This window comes from Drosophila santomea, chromosome X (genome assembly GCF_016746245.2).
Source record: "Drosophila santomea strain STO CAGO 1482 chromosome X, Prin_Dsan_1.1, whole genome shotgun sequence".
In the NCBI taxonomy this organism is placed as follows: domain Eukaryota; kingdom Metazoa; phylum Arthropoda; class Insecta; order Diptera; family Drosophilidae; genus Drosophila; species Drosophila santomea.
In genome coordinates, this window is record NC_053021.2 from 10186474 (window position 1) to 10207899 (window position 21426).

At 43.4% G+C, this 21426-nt stretch overlaps 3 protein-coding genes across 5 annotated transcripts; 1 reads left to right on the top strand and 2 right to left on the bottom strand.

Annotated features, from left to right (window-relative positions):
* Positions 1–10310: 10310 nt before the first annotated feature.
* On the bottom strand, positions 10311–11407 carry LOC120456934. The gene is made up of 2 exons (XM_039644074.1): positions 10908–11407; positions 10311–10767 (listed from the first exon to the last, which is right to left on the bottom strand). Exons 1-2 carry the CDS (start codon positions 11369–11371, stop codon positions 10311–10313), a joined length of 921 nt encoding a protein of 306 aa, XP_039500008.1. The 5' UTR covers positions 11372–11407.
* A 416-nt stretch (positions 11408–11823) lies between these two features.
* Positions 11824–21199, bottom strand: LOC120457088 (katanin p80 WD40 repeat-containing subunit B1). The gene is made up of 10 exons (XM_039644271.2): positions 20814–21199; positions 19948–20075; positions 19665–19882; positions 14916–15257; positions 14655–14790; positions 13081–14148; positions 12892–13019; positions 12734–12823; positions 12599–12673; positions 11824–12534 (listed from the first exon to the last, which is right to left on the bottom strand). Exons 1-10 carry the CDS (start codon positions 20845–20847, stop codon positions 12300–12302), a joined length of 2454 nt encoding a protein of 817 aa, XP_039500205.1. The 5' UTR covers positions 20848–21199; the 3' UTR covers positions 11824–12299.
* Positions 15737–19262, top strand: LOC120457089 (peroxisomal multifunctional enzyme type 2). 3 transcript variants are annotated; one of them, XM_039644273.2, is made up of 3 exons: positions 15737–15899; positions 16857–17644; positions 17981–19262. In XM_039644273.2, the coding sequence occupies exons 2-3, from the start codon at positions 16936–16938 to the stop codon at positions 19066–19068; spliced, it is 1797 nt and encodes a 598-aa protein (XP_039500207.1). In that variant the 5' UTR covers positions 15737–15899; positions 16857–16935; the 3' UTR covers positions 19069–19262. The 3 variants fall into 3 exon arrangements, with proteins under 3 accessions (XP_039500207.1, XP_039500206.1, XP_039500208.1); XM_039644272.2 differs by lacking the exon at positions 15737–15899 and adding an exon at positions 16398–16551; XM_039644274.2 differs by lacking the exon at positions 15737–15899 and adding an exon at positions 16449–16551 and having other exon boundaries at positions 16847–17644.
* Positions 21200–21426: the final 227 nt, after the last annotated feature.

The following is a 21426-nucleotide window of genomic DNA, read 5'->3' on the forward strand; positions in this document are numbered from 1 at the left end:
TGGGAAATTGGTGTTGGTCAGTTTGCGACATCTACCCCAGGACACCCAGGATACCCTGGATCCCAATACCGATATCCTCGCATAGAGGGTCTTCGAAATGCCATTTTCAGTTTGTATAAATCTTGCATCTGAATCACTGGCTAAGAATGCATAATATGCAAGTCACACGCGCGAAAATGCGATAAATAGATTATGGATATGGGCAGGCGAAGAAAAATAAAATAAAGGGGGCAGTTTTCTTTAAAATGTTGAACTTTACCAGTCGTATTCATCTAGAAGGAAAGAGTACACAAAAAATATTCAATCTCCCAGAATTTGTATTTTGTATATACTAAAATCATCTAATTTCTAAAGTAATTAATAAATGTTCTTAGTTTATTGAGAATTATTCCGGTAAACCACCTTGATATTTTCCAAAAATATTAAATGACAATTTGTTAAGTATTTTAGTGAGCTGCGCCTTTATTTGATATTCTTTTGCCACCTTCAATCTCTTTCATCCAACGAATATTGTAAATCTCCTGCTCCACAAATCGTCAAACTATAAAAGCGAAAATTGTTTTTAAGCTCAACTCCCCGGCGACTGCTAATCAAAGGAGCATCTTTGATGTTATCTGCCAACCGCCTTAGCCGTAATCCAATTGGCAAGCCGATTTGGCCATTTGGGGGAGGACAAGTCATTTGTAAATTGGGTTGGGCTATAAAATGTTCATTTTTACCGCTGCTTCATTGCCGTAATAGAACTCATTTATTGAATGCTCAGCCACACAGAGCTCAGTTCCGTTCCCGTTCCCGGTCCCTGTCTAAATTAATGTAAATTTGCATTGGCCAGGGCATTTTGCGCCAGGGGGATATCTAGAAAATATGGTATCTACTGGCATCCACGAGGCCAAGAAAAAAACAACAAAAAAAAAACGAGCCAGGAGGAAGCTGCTGTGTGACCCTTCTAAACGTTCTATAATTCGCTTATTATGCGCTCGATGCTGCTCACTTTTATGTTTTGCCACATTTCCTGGCACCCAGCACCCAAGTCCTCCTCCTGCAGCCAGGACATAAAGTACGCACCCTCGCCCGCTTTCTGGTGGGCACCCACTTCCTCAGCTCCTGCAGCTTCCTCAGTTTTCTTGGCCTAACCCTAACCCAATGCCAATCGCAATTGCGAGGGTGAAAGTGAAGCTGTGCCCTGTGGTCACGACCCCGTCCCCCCAACGGCGGTTCATATTTAGTCATAATTTATGTCGCTCTGGGTGTGGAGCTCTTCCAATGCCCCGCTGTTGATGCTCTGCATCTCCTCGGTTTCCGGCTTTTTTGTTTTTTTGGGCCAGAGGCAGAGGAACCAGCAGCATGGAGAACACCTTCTCGGCGGCAGCGGTTGATGTGAAATTTGCAAATTTATTAAAATTCCACCGCCAGATACATTTTATGGCGGCAGATCTGTCAAAAGTGCGATGCAAGTGCGTAGCCAGAAGAAATGCGTCAAGTCGACGAATTCACACTTGAAACATGGCAGGAATTTCACATTGGGTGGGCGCAGTTTATACTGGCTATGTATACAAATAAATACTTACTGACAAGCCGGGCAAACAGTTTGTTTAGTATAAAATACAAAAGAAAAACTGATTTCTACTTTAAATGGTTCTTATGTTTATTACATTTATTGAGCGTGTAAGGCATATTTTCTTGTGCACTGCGCCACAAAATTAAGGTAATTAAACTCGACCATTTCTATGCAGCTTTTTCCAGGCTTGGGAGTGTGTAGTAGCCATTTCTCTCAGTGCAGCAATGTGTGTGTCTGGTTTTGCTTACTGTTGACTGCCAGCAACAAAGCAACAATGGCAACATTGCGTCCCTGCGTGGCCCGCATATTACGAATTTCCTCTGGGATTCCGGGGCACCAGACATGAGGCATCGGGCATCAGGCATCAGGCATCGGGCCCCGTTCGTTTGATATTGTAATGCGCATAATAGGATTTTTATGACACCTTCTTCATTGGGGCAGCCGTTGCCAATGGCACTGGCTGCGATTAAACGCCATCGCCATCCGTTTCCGCTTCCGCTTCCAGTTCCGCTAAAAGCGAAAAAAAAGCGATGGAAATGCAGATGGAGATGGAAATGGAGTTGGAGTTGGAGTTGGAGAAGTGGAAGGACGATGCCGCTTGTCACCAAAGTTGTGAATTTTATCGGCCGGATGTGTGCGGCATGTGGTTTCGGCTGGATTTGCATCAGATCATGAATTTCGGGTGATGGTAATGGCCACATTAGCATCGACTACACGCGTTTATTGGCGAAGTAAGTGCATGTGCTAAATTTGTAATATGCAAATTTCGTTTCAGGGGCGGCAGAGTCCTTGAACCACCCACCATCTACCATCCACCACCCACCATTTACCATTCACCTATCAACTTTGGCATTTCATTTACACTTGTGCTGCATATTTTATTTCCATATTTTGTGTTGTACCTACACGGCATTATTGCACACAAATGGCCAGTTAGGCATTAAGGTGTATGCTTATGGCTGTGACTGTACGGCGTCGCTTCTCCTGGGGGAGATGTGAAATCCGGATGAGACTGAGACCAAAGCTGAGGATGAGGATGAAGATGAGGATGAGGCTAAGGATGAGACCCAGATCCCAGCCTTCAGACGATTGTTAGGAGCTGCGTCTGCCGCCAGCTTTAGTCTTTCTGGGGGACTGGGACTGTCGTAATGGGCCTTTGGAATTAATTTTGGTACGTTTTTTAAAGGTGTCGCCCCATGACACTGAATTTTAAGCAGTTGTTCTTCTGCTTGGTTTATGCCATGCAATCACTCCATGAAAATGAAATGAAGTGAGTGCTCACAAACATTTTTATTGCCCTAATGGCGTTTGGAAATTTCAAGTTAACTTCAGAGTAGAAAGTATGACTTAAATAACCTACAACTTTGGAACAAGAATACTTTTTTAAAGCACATGCACATCTTCTTTGGATACTGCATTATTTTAATATGCATCTTATATGAACAATGCAAATGATTTCTCGCAAGCAAAGCTGCAATTTAAGCGCAGATTTCCAATCTTTAATTAGATATGAACAAGCTCAATTGATTTGGTATGATATGTACCTTTTAATATAACCTGACAACACTTGAAGAGTTGAGTTAACCCAGTAATTAGAAATAGGTATTTGCAGTAGCTGATGGAAGGACTTGTGACAGTTGAGACACTTGATATTTCGTCACTCCTTGGGATTCCTTGCAGCTCCCCAAAAGGCTGCCTCAAAAACTCTGGCTGACTTCTTGAGGAAAATAAATCAGTGGCAGGACTTCTTAATGTTACTTTTTGATGGCCGAGCCGTCCAAGCGAAAGGACTGAATAAATATTTTTGCTGTAGAACACGTAGCGGAGGGAATTACGCAAAATGCGGTTAACAATTGTAAAGAGGGTGAAATCAGTCCTCTGTAAATAATTTCACTTTACATCGAAGCCGAAGAAAACGAGGCGCGGCAAATAATTTTTGGGAGCGTACAAATTGTCGAGTGATAAATGGTCTTAACAGGATTCTATTTATATTTATTTTTCGCTGTGCTATGCGAACGGGCAAGTTACTCTTCATTACATTTTCTCGCCGGCTTGTCGTTTCAACAAGAAAGAACAGCAGAATAGAATGCCAGGCCGGCGTCACTTTATTTTGGCATAAAAGTGTACATAATTTGACATTGACAATGCACGGGGACAACAACAAGTGCGCGGGTGGTGTGTTTGTTTTCGAAGGTCCTGAAAGACCTGAAAATCCTGAAAGTCCTTTAAACAGGAACTGGAACTGGAACAGGAACAGGAGCTGTGGCCAAACGGGCGAAGCTCTCGGGCGCAAATTGATTAATTGGTTTGTGAGCGTCTAATTAAATAAAGCGGTTCAACGCCCGCTACCAAATAGATCCGGCTCGTGGGACCCACGTCACTATGCCCTGCTTTCGAGCAACAGCAACAGCAGCCCATTTTTTTTGCTTCTTTTGTTGTTTTTTATTAATGTGACGGCTATTTGTTTCTAGTAAGCAATTACAAAGCAATTTTATAGCAATTACCTTCTTCTAACAGCTTGGGACAAGGCCTTTTAAAGCTATATTTTGCGGGTGAAGGGGCCAAGCTAACCACACCCAAAATCCCCCTCCCCCCAACCCCCCAACTTTCACTTCGAAAATGGGAAATTATTGCCCGGCTCCTTGAAATATGCAACTCACCCCGCCTGTTCCCATTTTCCGCCTCCGTTCCTCTAATTTTGTAACGTAATTTTGGCCTTATTGTGGGACAGATGTGACCAGGGCATGTGCTGTGAAATATATCTTCTGTTTTTGGCGCTTTTTCTACACAGATTTCCGCTGTTTTTTTTTTGGATCGGCTAGCGGGGAAGGACATTAGCCGCATCACCTGTAGGTAAATGTTTTCCTTTAATATCTCAGTGATTTTACGGTTTAGGTAGCTTAAAATTGCCTGTATAGTGCTATGTGTTCTAATGATGTGACAGTATCTTCAATCTTAAAGTTCTTACGCTTATTTCCTTGAATAGTGCCGAATAGTGCAACAAGGCACTTAAGATAACCTCAGTTAACATTTCAGAGTTTTAATTAGCCAAACAATATTTGGTACAAACATAAATCGCGACGGTTCATTTGGTTGGTATGAAACTGATAATTGCTCGTTGGTTTTTATGGCACTACAATTAAACGTGGCCCGTATGTTTAAGACCAAATATCGGCGATGAAATGGGCAAAGAAGGTCACCGGAATGGCGAAATCCATGCCACTTGTCTTGGCCAATTCTGGCACATTCCACTTTGCCACTTGCCACCACATGCCACTTGCCACTTGCTAGTTGCCACTTGGCACTTGGCAGTCCTCATTTGTATGGACAGCGGCAGATTCCCGCAGGCAATGAAGGCGAAATCAGGCATTATTCATTAGTCGCCGCCAATCGATGGATGCCGAATAATTTTGTGGACAAACAAACGGGGCAAATACATATGTAGAGCTCACAGAAGCGAAGGAGTGAGCTGATTTTTGGTGGCAGGGGAAAAGAACATTTAAAGAGCTCTACGCCAGCTACATTTTGATCGAACTCATTCGATGCGGATGGGTTGGCCCTTGTCCATTGTCCATTGCCTGCTTAATTGACACACACAGAGTTTTATCTGTGGGAAAACTAATTTCCTAGGCGTACTGTCTTCGGTGTGCGTGTGGGGCGAGTTTTGTTTCCTACGCGAAAAACTAGCTGTGTACATGTAGAAAAATCTGGGCTTTGTAATAAAATAAACTATGGCATTTTCAGAAAACAACTCAAAGTCTTCTTCTCCAACTGAATGAAAAGTAAAGTACGGAGTTAGCAGGTAGATTTCATACTATAAAAGACTGTTTAGAAAGCTAGTTGAGGTCTGGTCGAGTTTTTCTCTCAGTGCACGTGAGCTATGCCTGTGCCTGCTGATAAGCATTTCATGTCACATCCTTAAGGGCTTCCACTCACTCGCACCACGCGGCAGACATCGGAGTTCACATGAGGACGACATGGTGGATATGGAGGATATGGAGGACATGGAGGACATGGAGGACATGGAGGCAGTGGCTCGGGCACACCCTCCCTTTTGTCTTTACTGTCACCGTCAGCGGCGCTTAAGATTGCTTTCAACGCTTAATTGCTTTTTTTTGTGCGCTGTGCGATGTGCGAGTCCTTTTGATGTGCCAATGTGGAGAAGGCGGGCTTTTGTCATGGACCCGAACGTGTTTCATATATATATATATATATGTGGGTATAGTATGGTGTACTATAGTGCGTAGCATTTTCGCAGGAAGGACGTTATTTCAATTTCCGCCTTGCCGCTTACTGCTTTCTGCTTTCTGCTTGCTGCTTGCTGCTTTCCCTCCATTTTCGGTCAAACATCCCAGACACGCCATTATTGTTTGACGTGTCAGTGTTAATGAGTCATTGTCCATTAAGTTTGCTCATTTCAAACGGGCAATTAAATTCGACTTTATTGCACTTCACTCACCCACTCACCGACGAGATCGAACCCCAAAAACCGAATCGAATCTGACTAACGATTCTGCTCGCCAGTGGAACTGCTGCTCTTGGAATGGTTATGGATTTGGATTTGGACGAGAAATGGCCGGACAATAAATCAGTTTGTTTATCTAAATTAATGCCGCTGCTTTGCTATGCAGCACTTGTCATCCAATGTCACATGTCATGCAAGTCCCCAGGCAAAAGTAGCCATAGTTTTTGCCAGAGGCCATATAAATCAGAACGCAAGAAAACAAAATATGAGGCATGGTCGACATAAATAATTAACAAACTCTGACACAAATGATAAATTTTTTTCGCACAGCACAGACGACGGAATATTTATGACAAACCAGCAGATACAAACATACATACTACTTCTTTCGTTTACTCGCAATGCCCATGGCACTTGACACTCGAGTGGCCAGGGGCATCCTATCGTCCATTCCCTGCCCTGCTCTAATGCTCTTTGCCTCTAATCAAGGAGCAAGGGATGCGATCTGCCCCTTGTCGGTGATTTACGAGCTCCCCAATCATTCGGGACACATAGCCAAACAAGTAGATACCGAATACTAGCCGTACAACCTACAACATACAACATACAACCAACAAGATACTCGTAGTAGAAAGAACATGGCATCATAACTCGTCATTGCATTTGATTTTATTTCGGCGTTATTTATTTGAATTATTTATTTATCCTATTATTGGGACGTCGAACAAGTTTCGCTTTCTTCCTGGGGGTGGTAATCTCAACGCTGCCATCGGTATCAGTAGGGTGGAGTTCCAGAGTTCCGAAGTTCCACGCCCCGCAAATTTGACATTATGAACGGAGCGTTCCCTGTGCATGAATATTCGTAATATTGCCCAGCATATGTCCATATGTCCATTTGCGTGTCCTGCGTCCTGGTCACAGTGCCAATCAATAATGCGGACTGGAGTGGATAAAGATTTATAGGTTTTGCATTTGCCCACCGCACGCACCACTCCTTCCACAATTATACTCGCCCCACCCCTCGCAAATCCCCAACCAGCCACACCCACACACACACGGCATCCAAAGGACGAAGGATATATCTGGCATATTTGCACCACCCATCCAGATGGGACACCGCTTTGGGACAGACTGGCCAACTGGTAATTACAAACAAGAATAAGTGAGCAGTTATTCATGCTGGATGTGATGTGCACGAGTATCCGAAAGATACGAGGATACAAAGGCAAGGGCCAAACAAACTGTTTATCCCACCGAATTGTATTTATCAAATGAGCAGTATTATTAATGAGCTGGCCGGAATGCAGAAGGTCAATCATAGGTGTTATAATACGCTTTTCCGGATAAATGATACATATTTAATTTCACTTTCATTTTACCTCAGTCCACTTTCGCTTGATTTAATCAGAAAGAAGGTTTGTGCCGCTTTGTCAATTGTACTTCAAGAGTTTTTCATTCAAGTTCTAAACATGAAGAAAAGTATTAAAACTTGTTAAGAGAAACCCTAGTTTATAGAGAATCTCCGAGCAGTTCTTTAAAGTTATTTCTTAAACATGGAACTGGAAGTTACGCCAGCGATGATTAGCTTCCTGGAGCACATCCCCATCGCATTGGGCGCCACCACATCAATTAAGGGCATTCAACTTGGCCACTCCGCCGTTGACACTCTAATAGGGAACTGGAATTTTTATAGGTTTCTTTATGTCGTTTGTACCTTGGTTGCCTAATTACGTGCAAGTCTGCCCCGGGGTAGACAAATAAATTTTCGGTGATTTGTTGACATGTGGATGCGGAAGAGAAGGCATTACTCTCAACTGTGTTCGGTCCACGCAATAAGTAACTAGAGCGCATTTAACTATTCGGCGATTACAGCTGAAACACTCCGCAAGGAGTGGAGAATGAATGGCTCCATCCGTACTTTATGTCCCATCAAAAGTACGCCTACTCCATGAGGTGGTCAAGAATGGTTACTCCACGACCGCCCAAAATCAGTAGCATCCTGATGGAGAAAGTGGCTGTGGCAGTGGCTGTGGCAGTGGCAGCCATGTGGAAATACTGGCGAGACCGGGGCCATAAAGAAAAACTTCATTTATTCGGAGGGAAATAAATCTTTTAATGCACATCGGAGAGTCGTTACTCGGGCATTGTTTTCTCATTTGCCACAACACCTCCAAATACGTCCCCAAAAATCATGGGGCATATGTCGTGCCATTTGGCCATCGAGGTCCTCCAGCCAGCCAGCCAGCCAGTCAGTGTTCCCCCAAAGGTAAAGGAACATCCTGAACTAAAGCATCCAGCGCCTGGCCTGAAAAGGCCCGACTTCCCTGTCAGAGCAAATGAACGTTGAATGGCTATTTCAATGATTCTAATTATGGAGCCGCCCGGCGCAAAAGTTTGTTAAGTATCGCGTGCATCATTGTTATTGTTTTTCTTGCCAAACCCGAGATCCACAAAGCAGCCGAATTGCCTTGTTTCTTGGATATATGTGCGTACGCACAGCAGCGGGCAAGAAGCTAGATGCCTGTGGGTCTTAGAAAATACTAAGGGCTTTTGTCGAACATTGGGTTCATTTGTTTATTTGTAATGATCATACATGTTAAAGAAACTGACTAAAAACTATATAATCTTATGAAAATCCATTAAAGTTTTGCAGTCCATTAATGGCACTATTATGTTGCCCTGTGCTGTGCGAATCCATCCTCGCCTGTTACATTTCATTCGATGGGTGGTGTGCGCTCATTAGGTGGCCATCCCTGCCACTCTCACACTCACACTCACATCCATTTCCAATTCCAGCGCAAGTCCTTCGCATAGTCATGCAAAATGTCCCACAAGGACGGCAATTGTCCTGCGCTCCCGGATTCATGGGTGTGTGCCTGAGTTCATGTGTGCGTGGCTGTGACCTGTGAAAATGTCCGTGTCAAGTTGTGAGTAATAACACGGAAATGCCGCAGGAAAAGGACAGCGAAGCACAGCTCGTAAAATGGACAAACGCAGGACAGACATTCGCGCGGCTTCAATCATGTAGTAGACACGGAAATACCCTGCCTTCAACAGCACAAGAAACACCATTTTGGCGATATCTGTATCGCTAGGAAGAGTGGGCATAAATATTCTATTCATAAAGCACTTAAAAAAAGGCTTAAATGGGGATGGGAAATATGAATGTGATTTTCAGCTTGTATTGCTGTTTTAATAATTGCTCCTTAATTAATTTGTGACATGAGCTATGTGAGTTTTGATTGATGAGATAGAAGGAAGAGTTCAGTTTACGCCATTTGGCACTTGACAAATCGTGGGCATGCCATACAACAATATCGGCAACTACATTCGCCGATTCTGCCCGACAAATTTCGGGGCAAAAAAAAAAGGACATTAATTAGCAGTACGTGTTCATGCATTACAGAAGTATTTGTTGTCGCTGGTATTGGGCACCATAATAGCTCTTCAGCTCCTCTTGTGTCAAAACGACGAGGAGAACAAGGAGAACAACGAGAACAAAACCCAAACACACATAAAGCTCCAGGATGAATGGCCTTTTCGACCTTCCATGTACGTAGATATACTCGCAGCGAATTTGCCATAGATATATGCATGTTTGTGAATAATTACGAATGCTTCTCTTTACATGCAGAGACAGCGAAAAAGTTAAATTACACAAATCGCAAACTTTAATATCCCCCCTAGTCCGCAACGAAACAAAAGTCAAAGTCAAAGTAATGGCGTTGCGTAATTAACGAGACTCTGGGGATCTCGAACCGATGAACGTAATTTTGCCGGGTCTTCAATAAATCCATATCCGTAGATGAAACTTGGTCAAAACGAAGGCAAACCTGGGAAGTTGTGAATGGGCTTTATTTGCTTTGAAAGTTTTTTACACGTTCAAGTGAAGAAGATTATCTAAAGATTTCTTTCAGTTTAAGTGGGTGAACTTTTGGATTATAATTGATTTTTTTTGTATAATTTGTTTGGATTTAGAATTATTATATGCTTTATGAAGTTAATTTCTTGCCTAATACATTTAGTCCGTTTAACATTATGGAATGGTATAGTTTATGCACTTATATTTATCCTATGAATCGACAAAAAAAATACCTTATAAGATAGGAGAAGTGAGTGAAACAATTTAAGTTTAAATATATGCGAAATCATCAAAATTGCTAATAAGCTTAATTTTTAATTAATGTGGCGTAACACTGAACTGGGTGCTCATTTCCATGGGTGACAGATACAAATGCAATCGAATAATGAATTACAAAAAAAAAGGCTTAGAATCTAAATGCCCCTCTACAACGTCATTTTATAGGTGGTAGAATTACTCGCTAGGGGCCGCTGAATGTTTTTGATTTTCTTCTTGTTCTGCTTGTAAGGAGCTGAGTTCCGATCCTCTGGCGATCCACTGTCATGGTATGGTGTGCGCACAATCTCCGGCAGGTGGGCGTAGTATACGATTCGTTCGTTACGAACCGGAAAATTCAGATCTGACTGCTTCGAAGAGGCGTACTTGCTGCTGCTATAGGAATCAATGGGCGGCGCCATGGGTGGTTCACCGATGTATCCGCGGCGCAGTTTCGGATAGTCCCTCAATGGTGGGGCATCCGGATAACGGTCGGGATACATAACGTAGGGTTCCGGGTACTGCGGTATCCGGGGACTGTAGCTGTCATACGGATCGAAGCGCTGGCGGTGCATGTACATGTCCTCAAAGTACTGCGGATAATTCCGATGGTATTGCTCATCATATCTGTAAAACAGTAGATAGTTTCCAATAGATAATTACAAATTATAGTAATAGAATATTTCAATAATTGTTTAATGTTTTTTGTTTAATTTCTTACTTAACACAGATCTATATGGATCTATCATTTTGCGATCGAGACTCACCTGTCGTAGCGGCGGATATAGGGATCGTAGGACCTGGACGGGTACATTGGCGGAGCACTGGCCAGCAGTTTGCCGGAGTAGTCGCCGTACCAGGGCAGTGGCTTGTGGGCGGCGATTCCATTGACCGGCCTGTTCAGCGAAGCCAAATTCCCCTCGCCATGAATCTTAATGGCCGAGGAGGCACTAAGGTTGTTATCGGCCGCATAGGGATCCGCCATTCGTCGCGGCCCCAGATAGTAATCGTAATCCTTGTAGCCCAGTGATGGCTTCTGGTAACTCATCTGCTTCGGTTGCGTGGAATCCAGCATGCCCATGCCCATAGTGTCCACCACGCTGCTGTCCTTCGTCTCCAGATCCGGACTGCGGCCAAGGTCCTCGAAACTGGGATTCGCCGCAATGCAGTTGGCCAGCAGCAGTGGCAGCAGACAGCGCATCCAAACGGGGATGACTCTATTCGCGGACATCGTGCAGAAGTACAGCCGATGCGCTCGGAGTGCCAGGTCGAAGTGCTCCACTAATCGCTGCAAAACTCTATTGAAAGGTTGGGCATTAAACGCTACAATGATTCGGCGACATGGTAAGTTGAACTTCAAAGCCGTTTGTTCTGGCTGCTTTGTTGGTCATCATTCTATTGGAGCAGTGAACCGCAATAGTACATTCCCCGATTTCACCGCTTGCACAAAAATAAGCATAATAATATCAACAACCACCCTATAGAACTTTTCCCTAAACACAAGTCTGTGTGCTAAATACATGTAAACCCACAAGTTTAGTTGCAATTCGTCAAAGAGATAAATCAGGTAGCTTTTAACATATGTGCCTTGGATAGCCATGAACTTTTTTAAATTAGTTGTAAGCGCTGAAAAGTGTACTTACGTAAAAGAATATTTGATCACAAACCATAAATAGAATCCACTTGTTTTCTTTTATATATTTTCAAATTAGACTTAGGTGTAGGTAAATAAGTATTACATAAATTAGTTTGCATAACAAATTAATAGTACAAATCATTAAATAACTGAGCCCATTTTCTAATCATCATGGCCGCCTGAAATTAGCTTGTGGCGTAGGAAATCATAACTTCGCAGTGCTCAAGTAGACTTCATCGCAACATGATGATGAAAAGAAGGCCCTAGGGTTAATGTTTATGTGGTGGATAAACAGCGTTCGGAATAGCTCGTCTTTGAGCTGCAGTTCCGGAAACGATTGTTTCAAATTCCTTAGTTTGGCAGCTTAGAGCGACAAATGAGGCCACTCCCCACGACACTGGATTTCGTAATCAGGTTTTGGGAAGCTGGTGGTTTTCTTCTGTTGACGATCTTTGTTGTACCGTTCAAGTTGTACCGCTGATTTGAACGCCGAGGAGCATTTACAGCCGAATATGCGTAGCCCTTAGAAAATAATTATGTTTTGTAATTGTGACAGCGTGGACCCAAAGTGGGTGCTCTCGGGCAGGTTCTTGATTTGCAGCAACCACCGCTGGCACTCGGCGCACTTCCTCTGTCGATCCTCGCGGGTCACATCGACGCCCAGGCCATTGGCAGCCCAGGAATCGAGGTTCTCCTGAATGGTTGGCAAGAAGTTCGACAATATAATACGCAGGGTATCACAGGCTCTCGTAAAATGGCTAAGATAAAGATTAAAGTTACTTTGTTGGCTGTCTTGTCGTTTATTGGCATCTCTATACTTACAACTTGTGCTGGCTTTGCAAGAGTTCGTAAATCTCTGGCAGCACAAACATGCAGAAGTCCAAGTTCCACGAGGACCTATAAGGGGATTTTTAACTTCAAATGCTATCGCTTTAATATTTACATTATAACGCTTACGGTTTCTCCAGAATGGCTCCGAGTAGATCTATGAAAATGGATTTGCCACAACTCTTTGCCTGCCTTAATGCGCCCAGCACATCGTGAGCCCTACGTGATTACAAATGTATATATCGATTGATACTATCCTTGAAATCTAACGTTTAATCAATACTTACCTTGTTGCATGCCGCAGCAAATCCAGGCTAGACTGGCGATTGTTCAGCTCTTGCAGCACAGCCTCGTGTGATCTCAAGAGCATATCGAAGTCGTGATCATCCATTATGATGCGATTGTTCATTGGTTGCTGTTGGAATAATACGAAGTTGATTAATGAAGTGCACAAACCAGAGCTTTAAAACACCCACATGAATTGGCTTTTCCTGAGTTTTAGCCTGGTGCGACGTACGCATATCCAGGGTTGTGCGAGATCGCATCGGTGGCTTTGTGAAGATTTCCACGTTGATATTTTTCTGTTGATTGTTCTCCTTGCTGAACTGGCTCTGGGCGGTGCCCATGGGCCGTTTGTTCTTGTTGACGACATTCGAGGAGGAGGACTTTTTCAGTAGCATGTTGTCGTCCAGCTTGTGCAGTTCCATGGAGCTAACCGAGGAGACCTGGCTTAGTTTGCTGCTACCAAAGATGCCCGTGGACGTCTGCTTTGCGCTGCCCATGTTGTTCGTTGTCCTCTTGTGCAGGGTGGTGGTAGTGGTCTTCTTGATCGACTTGGACGAGGCGTTGATCGTGGAGGTGGCGGGCACTGGCTTATAGTTATTGGTAATGTAGTTCACGTTCTGATTGACCGGAAAGTCCTCGGCCATTTCGTAGTTATCATAGTTATTGAGTATCGGCGGATTGCTATCGTTCAGATTGAACTCCAACTGCTGCACATCCGCCTCCTCGTTCTTGTCCAGCGAATAGATGTTGTAAATGTCCGGCTTGTGCAGCGAACTGGGTTCGTTCAAGGACATCAGGCGGGTATCGATGGCGCCGTAACTACCACCATAGCTGGCCATATTATCGGGCACTCTGGAGTACTTACCCTGCCGCAGGGAGGAATCGATTGCACCGCCGTAGACGACATGATGCGGCGCCAGGTCCGACGACGATCCTGCTATCGATGCCAAGTGGACAGGTGGCAGCGAGGACATCGGAGACGTTTCCGCCGACTCCAGCACCGCCTCATTCACAACCTCCAGACTATAGTTGGGCGAGGACAGTCCACTCTTGTTGTCCTCGTGCTCCTCCTGCACCTGAGCCGGCTTGGCGCCGCCCACTGACAGCCTGAACTTCTGGTTGCCACGTGTGAAGCTCTTTCGGTTCGTCGAATTGTGCTTAAAGTTGGGTAGAGAGTTCGGCGGCTGATAGAACGGTATCACTCGGTCCAAACTAATGGTGTTGATTGAAACGGTGTCGACTTCATGACAGCCACAGATCTGCAAAGGGAAGGGCAATGGATGTGATTGCAAGTTCTATAGTTCCTACAGCTATTTCGCTAATTCAGACCAAAATTTACACAAAAAATCAGAAAAACGATTTTCGGCAAAAATTCAATATTTACGACTGGTATTTTTTGTATAACTTGGCTAAAAATGATCAGAAAGCTAAAAGAATTACAGTTTTTTACTCCTAATTACCAATATTAACCATCCATATCACTTTTTGACCCACTTGATTAAAATCAATTTTGGCCAAATTTTTGCATTTTTTGTAAATTAAAAATTAATTTTGTAATTAAAAATTGCAAAAAATGTGAAAAAACTGGAGTCCCCATTTCTGAACACAGTTCAATTGGAAATTTAATTACGAATTCAACGAGGTATGACATTCCATATTAAGCCCATTAATTTTAATGTTATGACCAAAAAACCGATTATTTTTGGATAAAAACGCAGGATAACGAAATTGTTAATTTGCTTGAAGAGTAGGTGTTTTCACTTACCAACTTATTGTTGACCACTTTCATGTCGGCCAAGGAGGACCAGGTGCTTTTGATGTGGTCTAACTCACGATCCGGTTCCCATCCAATAACCGAAATACCCGAAGAACTGCCGACAAAAAGGCACTCGCCATTGTCACTGAAATAAATGAAATAAAACATCCAGATTGTAAGAATTTATGCACTGTTTGGCACAATGACGAGGTTTTCCAACATTTTTTTCATCCATTAATAAATGATTAATGATCAATTCGCGGGACTCACCTGAAGGTTATACATTTGATGGCCTGGCCATAGAAGTGCGTGGTCTGTGAGACGAGCTGCTGGTGTTCCAGATCGTAAATGGACACAGTGCCATCGACGCGACCGGCGGCCAGCAGGAACTCGAATGGATGGAATTGTACGCATGTGATGGCCGTAACCGGCGGATCGGCTATGAACTCCATTATCTGCTTGCTCTTCCGTATGTCCCAGATGAGTATGGAACCCTCCAGACCAGCAGAGGCGATCCAAAGACCATCCGGGGAGAACTTCACGGAATTCACATGCGACATGTGACCCCGACACACCTTAATGCAGTTGTTTTCGTTCTGCACGTCCCACAGTCTGAAATGCAGAGATGTGAAAGTTATTTAGTTAGTTAGCCATCGATTATTTAAATAGGATATAACAGGATTTTATTAATTGCAATGTTTACATTTGAATGCTGAATCGTTGTATTTTGGTTTAACCTATCTTTAAACTAACACAATACCACATATTACTTCTTACTGGGCCACCAAGAAATAAAATATATATATTTATTATTTTTGAAAATAAATAAAAATTAAAAAATACTAAATACCAAAAATACTAAATTCTAAGTTAGAATAAATACCAAATAATACTAAATCCTAACTAATAGTATATACTAAATAATACTAAATACCAAATAATACCAAATACTAAGTGATACTAAATACTAAATAATACCAAATAATAGGTGCCCTCCTCTGCGCTTCTCAAAAGTTATACTTAACCAAACCACCTTTTAAGGGCTTTTTTAAAAAATACCAAGTGAAAGTAGTGATTTTAGTGGCCGCAGAAAATATCAATAATGTGCATTCGATCAAGTTAAAGTGCCTGAGAGAGCTATTTTCGAGTAGCTTCAACCAGCTGTGAGCTCTGACGTGGAAAGAGAAAAGGAGCTGGGCAAAAGGAGAGAGACGCTTAACTTTTGGCGGGAGGAAGAATCCAACGTAACCCAAGGTAAGAAGAATTATGATATTATTTTTGTTTAAAGATACGGCCTTCGAAATACATAACTTTTAAGATCTCAAATGTAAACATGTAATTTTAAAAATAGCTGCTTTTGCGGCAGCATTAGTTATGAATTATCAAAACTTATTTTCAGATTTGACTTGATAGAGTGCTTGATAGTTTAAGAAATATATAAAATTTCGTATTTCGAAATATTACTGTTCAAAGACTTTGAAAATTTTGCCACCAAAAATTGTGTGACACCTTTTTATTTGAATTCTTTTTTATTTTGAACGCCCGTTTCCGGATACTAGACCTAAGCGCTAATTTAAGATAATTCATCACTCAATATGTATTCGTGTTAATTTCGTGTTGTTCTGTGTTAAATAAAGAGACAAATTGTTCGAAATACAAAAATGGTTGGAGACACTGCTACGGCCTAGCAGAGTTCCGAACCAAGGTGTGTGTCTGCGATGCAGTGCTTTCTAGTATTGTACTACTTTACAGTGCTCGTCAACGTAAGTATTTTTTAGTGCATTTTCGTGTAATGAACCATTGCAAAATTATCTTGCCAGCAAATAGTAATGCACTTTGTACCAGTGATACAAAGTTAATCTGTGCATCTGGGCGTACTTATCGCACGGTTTAATCTTCGTAAATTGTAAGTGAAGCGTGGTGACTTTCCGAACTGCATGTGCGGGTGTGGGCCACTCACACAGTATCTGTGTTGTCACTCTGCAATGTATCTTGTATCTCGGCTTTCGGGGCTCTGGGGCCATCCGAAGCACTGGCGTTGAACCATGAACCCCTGGACTTGGACCATATCACCAGGGTAACGTTCTTCAGCCGAAGAGCCCAGAGTTACACTCACATATGCAGTGGTTGATAGCATTATCGCTTGAGATTAAGCCTATTGAATAGTGCTCTACATCCATTTTCGATTATAAACCAACCAGTTATTTTCAGCGTTTCATTGAGAGCGGAGTTCACCGGAGTTGTGAAACGAAACCAGAAATTGCGACTGCGATTGCCCAACAGAAAGACCATGTCCTCATCCGATGGAAAACTTCGATACGACGGCCGTGTGGCGGTGGTGACGGGAGCTGGCGCCGGTTTGGGCCGGGAGTACGCCCTGCTCTTCGCGGAGCGTGGCGCCAAGGTGGTGGTCAACGATCTGGGTGGCACCCACTCGGGCGAGGGTGCCTCGCAGCGGGCCGCCGACATTGTGGTGGAGGAGATTCGTAAGGCCGGCGGCGAAGCGGTGGCCGACTACAATTCGGTCATCGATGGGGCAAAGGTCATTGAGACGGCCATCAATGCATTCGGACGCGTCGATATCCTGGTCAACAATGCCGGCATTCTGCGCGACAGGAGTCTGGCGAAGACCAGCGAACAGGACTGGAATCTGGTCAACGATGTGCATCTGAAGGGCAGCTTTAAGTGCACCCAGGCAGCATTCCCGTACATGAAGAAGCAAAACTATGGCCGCATCATCATGACCTCGTCCAACTCGGGCATCTATGGTAATTTCGGACAGGCCAACTACTCCGCCGCCAAGATGGGTCTCGTCGGATTGGCCAACACGGTGGCCATTGAGGGAGCCCGCAACAACGTTCTTTGCAACGTCATCGTGCCCACAGCAGCCAGTCGTATGACCGAGGGCATCCTGCCCGACATCCTCTTCAACGAGCTGAAGCCCAAGCTGATTGCTCCCGTGGTGGCCTATTTGTGCCACGAGTCTTGCGAGGATAATGGTAAGTGGGATCGGAAGTTATCTCAGAATCGGCTGTCACCTACACGGTCTTTGTACCCTACCACTTCACTAATAACAAATTCCTATCGTCTGTTGCGCATCATATGAATATGTATCAGTTTATCCCTTTAAGAATTATGAAAATTATGCAATTTTTGGCCAACCACTCCTAAGGCATCTATACTATGTTCAGTAGTCCAATCCAAAAGTTTAACTTAATCTGCCTGATTAGGGAAATTCATACTGATAGCGTTTAAACTTAGCCCGTTTATCAGGAATATATGTGTGTGTATATATAGAGTCTATTAATTGATTTCTTCTCTTCTCCGATCCACAGGCAGCTATATCGAGAGTGCCGCCGGCTGGGCCACCAAGGTGCACACCGTTCGCGGACAGGGCTCAGTGCTGCGTCCCTCGCTGGATGATCCCGTGACCATTGAGTACGTCAAGGATGTGTGGTCCAAGGTGACCGATATGTCCAAGGCCAAGCACTTGGGCGCCATCGCAGAGGCCTCCGGCACCCTGCTTGAAGTGCTTGAGAAGCTCAAGGAAGGCGGCGGCGACGCCGTGGAGGATACATTCGAGTTCAATAGCAAGGAGCTTATCACCTACGCCCTGGGCATTGGGGCATCCATCAAGAACGACAAGGACATGCGCTTCCTGTACGAAAACGATGCCGATTTCGCCGCCATTCCGTCTTTCTTCGTTCTGCCCGGTCTTCTGCTGCAAATGTCCACCGACAAGCTGGTCAGCAAGGCTTTGCCCAGCAGCCAGGTGGACTTTACCAACATTCTGCACGGTGAACAGTACCTCGAGATCGTCGACGATCTGCCCACCAGTGGCACATTGTTGACCAGCGGCAAGGTATTCGATGTTATGGATAAGGGATCTGGCGCCGTGGTCGTCACCAACTGCGAGTCTTTCGACGAAAATGGTCGCCTGTTGGTGCGCAACCAGACCAGCACTTTCGTTGTCGGCGCTGGCAAATTCGGCGGCAAAAAGGAGCCCATCGCCGGAGTCGTTCCACTGCAGCCGACTCCCAACCGCCAGCCGGACGCATCCGTTCAGTACGCGACGAGCGAGGACCAGGCAGCGCTGTACCGCCTATCCGGCGACAAGAACCCCCTGCATATCGATCCCCAGATGGCCCTGCTGGCCGGCTTCAAGACACCCATTCTCCATGGACTCTGCACACTGGGCTTCTCGGTGCGCGCCGTGCTCGCTCAGTTTGCGGACAATAACCCTGCTTTGTTCAAGGCTGTGAAAGTTCGTTTCTCCGGACCCGTGATTCCGGGCCAGAGCTTGCGCGTGGACATGTGGAAGCAGGGCGCACGCATCAACTTCCGCACCGTGGTGGTGGAGACAGGCAAGGAGGTCATTTCCGGCGCCTACGTCGACCTAAAGAGCTCACAGGCCAAGCTGTAAACTGATCACAAAGAGACATAGTCTGCCTTAAATGCGATGCATCATCATTGATTCGGTTTGCGTCCGTTTACTTTGTACATACAAACAACCAATATGCCTAGACATATGCAATTATTAAACACCCGTGGTGGTAGAAGTATTGTTTTTCTTACACTTTTATAAAACTCCCAATAAAACATAAAATAACTGACAAAGCAATGTGGTTTTTCAATCATGGAAATAGATCTGAAGAGTTTCCAAGATAACTAAGAGTTGATAAATAATGTAAACTTTAGCTTAGCATCCCTATTATCTTTGTCCGATTCTGTGCAATGTAGCAAATTAAATCGCTTTACTTTTCTACAGATGTCAAATAAGATCTGTGCATTATTCCGATACACATTAATTTATACGCAACCATCTTATTTCGTTTCTGTAGATTTCAAAGCCAAAATTAATGTATTCTATAGGATTTAGCACAGCTAAGAAAGGGAGAGAGAATATCGCCTTCTCTTTTCAATCTACGAACACACTTTAAATCTGCAGTTGATAAGAAAACTAGAGTTTCCTTCTGACTCATGGGTGATTCAGATTATTTATATCGAGTCTTGGCTCACCTGACGGTGGTATCATTGCTCCCGGACACCACATATTCTCCGGATGGGTTAAAGTCCAGAGTGCGAACACTCTTCATGTGGCCATTCAAGGTGGAGTAGATTTTCTGTGAATTCAGATCCCATCTTCGGATTATGCCGATGTCGTCGGCGGAGTAGACAAAGTTATCCTTATATGCAAAACGCACACAATCGATGGAGCGATTGTGGCCCGTCAGAGACTGAAAGGAAAGGGTCACAGATTAGTTATGTAGAAGATAGTAAGTTATTAGCAGGTTGAACTTACCATAAAACACTCATTCTGGCCAATTGCCCAAAGGTTCACATTGCGATCCTCTCCTCCGGTGACCAGCACTCGTCCAGTTTCGCCAAGATCCAGGCTCGTGACCCTGCTATCGTGTGCCTTAATATCATCTGCAATGGATAAGCGTAGAGGTTAGATCATTTTGCCCAGTTTTCATAATATAATATGATATGATGATATTCACGTTAAACTACAACTGTAAAGGATTCAATAAATAAATTTATAAATATATTCTAAATATCTTGTACGTTATCGACATTTATGAATGGCAACGATTACTAACAATTTGAAAAACAAACAAAATAGATAACGTTAATCTATGCTCATACATACTTATGTATGTATTTATATGTAAACGTACGCACTTCAAAGAAATTGAAAACATATTCCCTGATTAAAACCTTTCTGAACTTTTACAGTTTCTAAGATTGAATATATTAGGTTTTCTACAGGATGTATTATTTGAAGCGTTGCAAAAAGTATAACAATTATTTTAAAGTTTCAAGAAGCCGTAAAATGTTTAATTGATATTGATATTGCGTTTTAATGTGGGATATTAAATTTCCTTAAAACGAACCACTCGCCTGCAGCTGCACTTTATTTACTTATTTACATACAGATATTTGTACATATGGGGATTTTCCTATTGGATACTTGCATTGTTTATGAGAACGCGTGGTAATGTTTTAAAAGTGGCAGAAGTTGCATGCAACAAACAATAGAATTTACGATAGTATTTCAAACAAGCACACACACACACACATACACGCGCCGTCTTATTTGTACGTGCGTGTGCGTGTCGTTTGTGGGAATATACAACGGTACTTTCGAACATTCGGTTTACTTACAGATCTTCGATATCAGTTTTCTGGGCAGCGCCATAATCAATCAAATTGTTGTTATATAAATACGCTGGCAGCTGCTAAATTCGGCCCGAGTGCCAGGTTTTTGAATAATTATTATCTTTTTGTAGCAGGTGTGAACCAAAGTCTCTGTGATCAGCTGTCTGGGCTCCCGTCTTTTTTGGGCAAACAGAAATCCACTTATTTACGAAACGAACAACAAAACGCACTGAAACAAAATCACACGGTGTGTAAAACCTCTACGAGCCGATATCACCGCGATCGCATTGTATTAAAACTTATAGTCTAACTGTTTAATCGGGCGATTCTGATTGACAAAAACAAATGCACATCACATTGTAATTACAGCGACGACGAGGGCTGCAGCAAACTATCGATGAACGCCGATTACCAGGGCCGCAAGTGCGAGTGCATTTTGTGCATTCAATGCGATAGTTTTTTTAATAATTACTAACCGACAATTGAACTATATTTGGCATATAAGAGAACAACAATAACTTTGAGAACTTGAACCTGTAAAACAACTTAGAAACGTATTATATTAAAATTGAAATTATGATTGAAATAAAAACTATTAAATTGTTACCAAACGATAGTA

Coding starts and splice junctions, on each gene's coding strand:
- LOC120456934 (XM_039644074.1), bottom strand. CDS start 11,371: ATGTCCGCGAATAGAGTCATCCCCGTTTGGATGCGCTGTCTGCTGCCA. Junction 10,768..10,907: donor TATATCCGCCGCTACGACAG/GTGAGTCTCGAT, acceptor ACTGTTTTACAG/ATATGATGAGCAATACCATC.
- LOC120457089 (XM_039644273.2), top strand. CDS start 16,936: ATGTCCTCATCCGATGGAAAACTTCGATACGACGGCCGTGTGGCGGTG. Junction 17,645..17,980: donor CGAGTCTTGCGAGGATAATG/GTAAGTGGGATC, acceptor TCCGATCCACAG/GCAGCTATATCGAGAGTGCC.
- LOC120457088 (XM_039644271.2), bottom strand. CDS start 20,847: ATGGCGCTGCCCAGAAAACTGATATCGAAGATCT. Junction 20,076..20,813: donor AAAACTGATATCGAAGATCT/GTAAGTAAACCG, acceptor TATCCATTGCAG/ATGATATTAAGGCACACGAT. Junction 15,258..19,664: donor AGCAATGATACCACCGTCAG/GTGAGCCAAGAC, acceptor TCTGCATTTCAG/ACTGTGGGACGTGCAGAACG.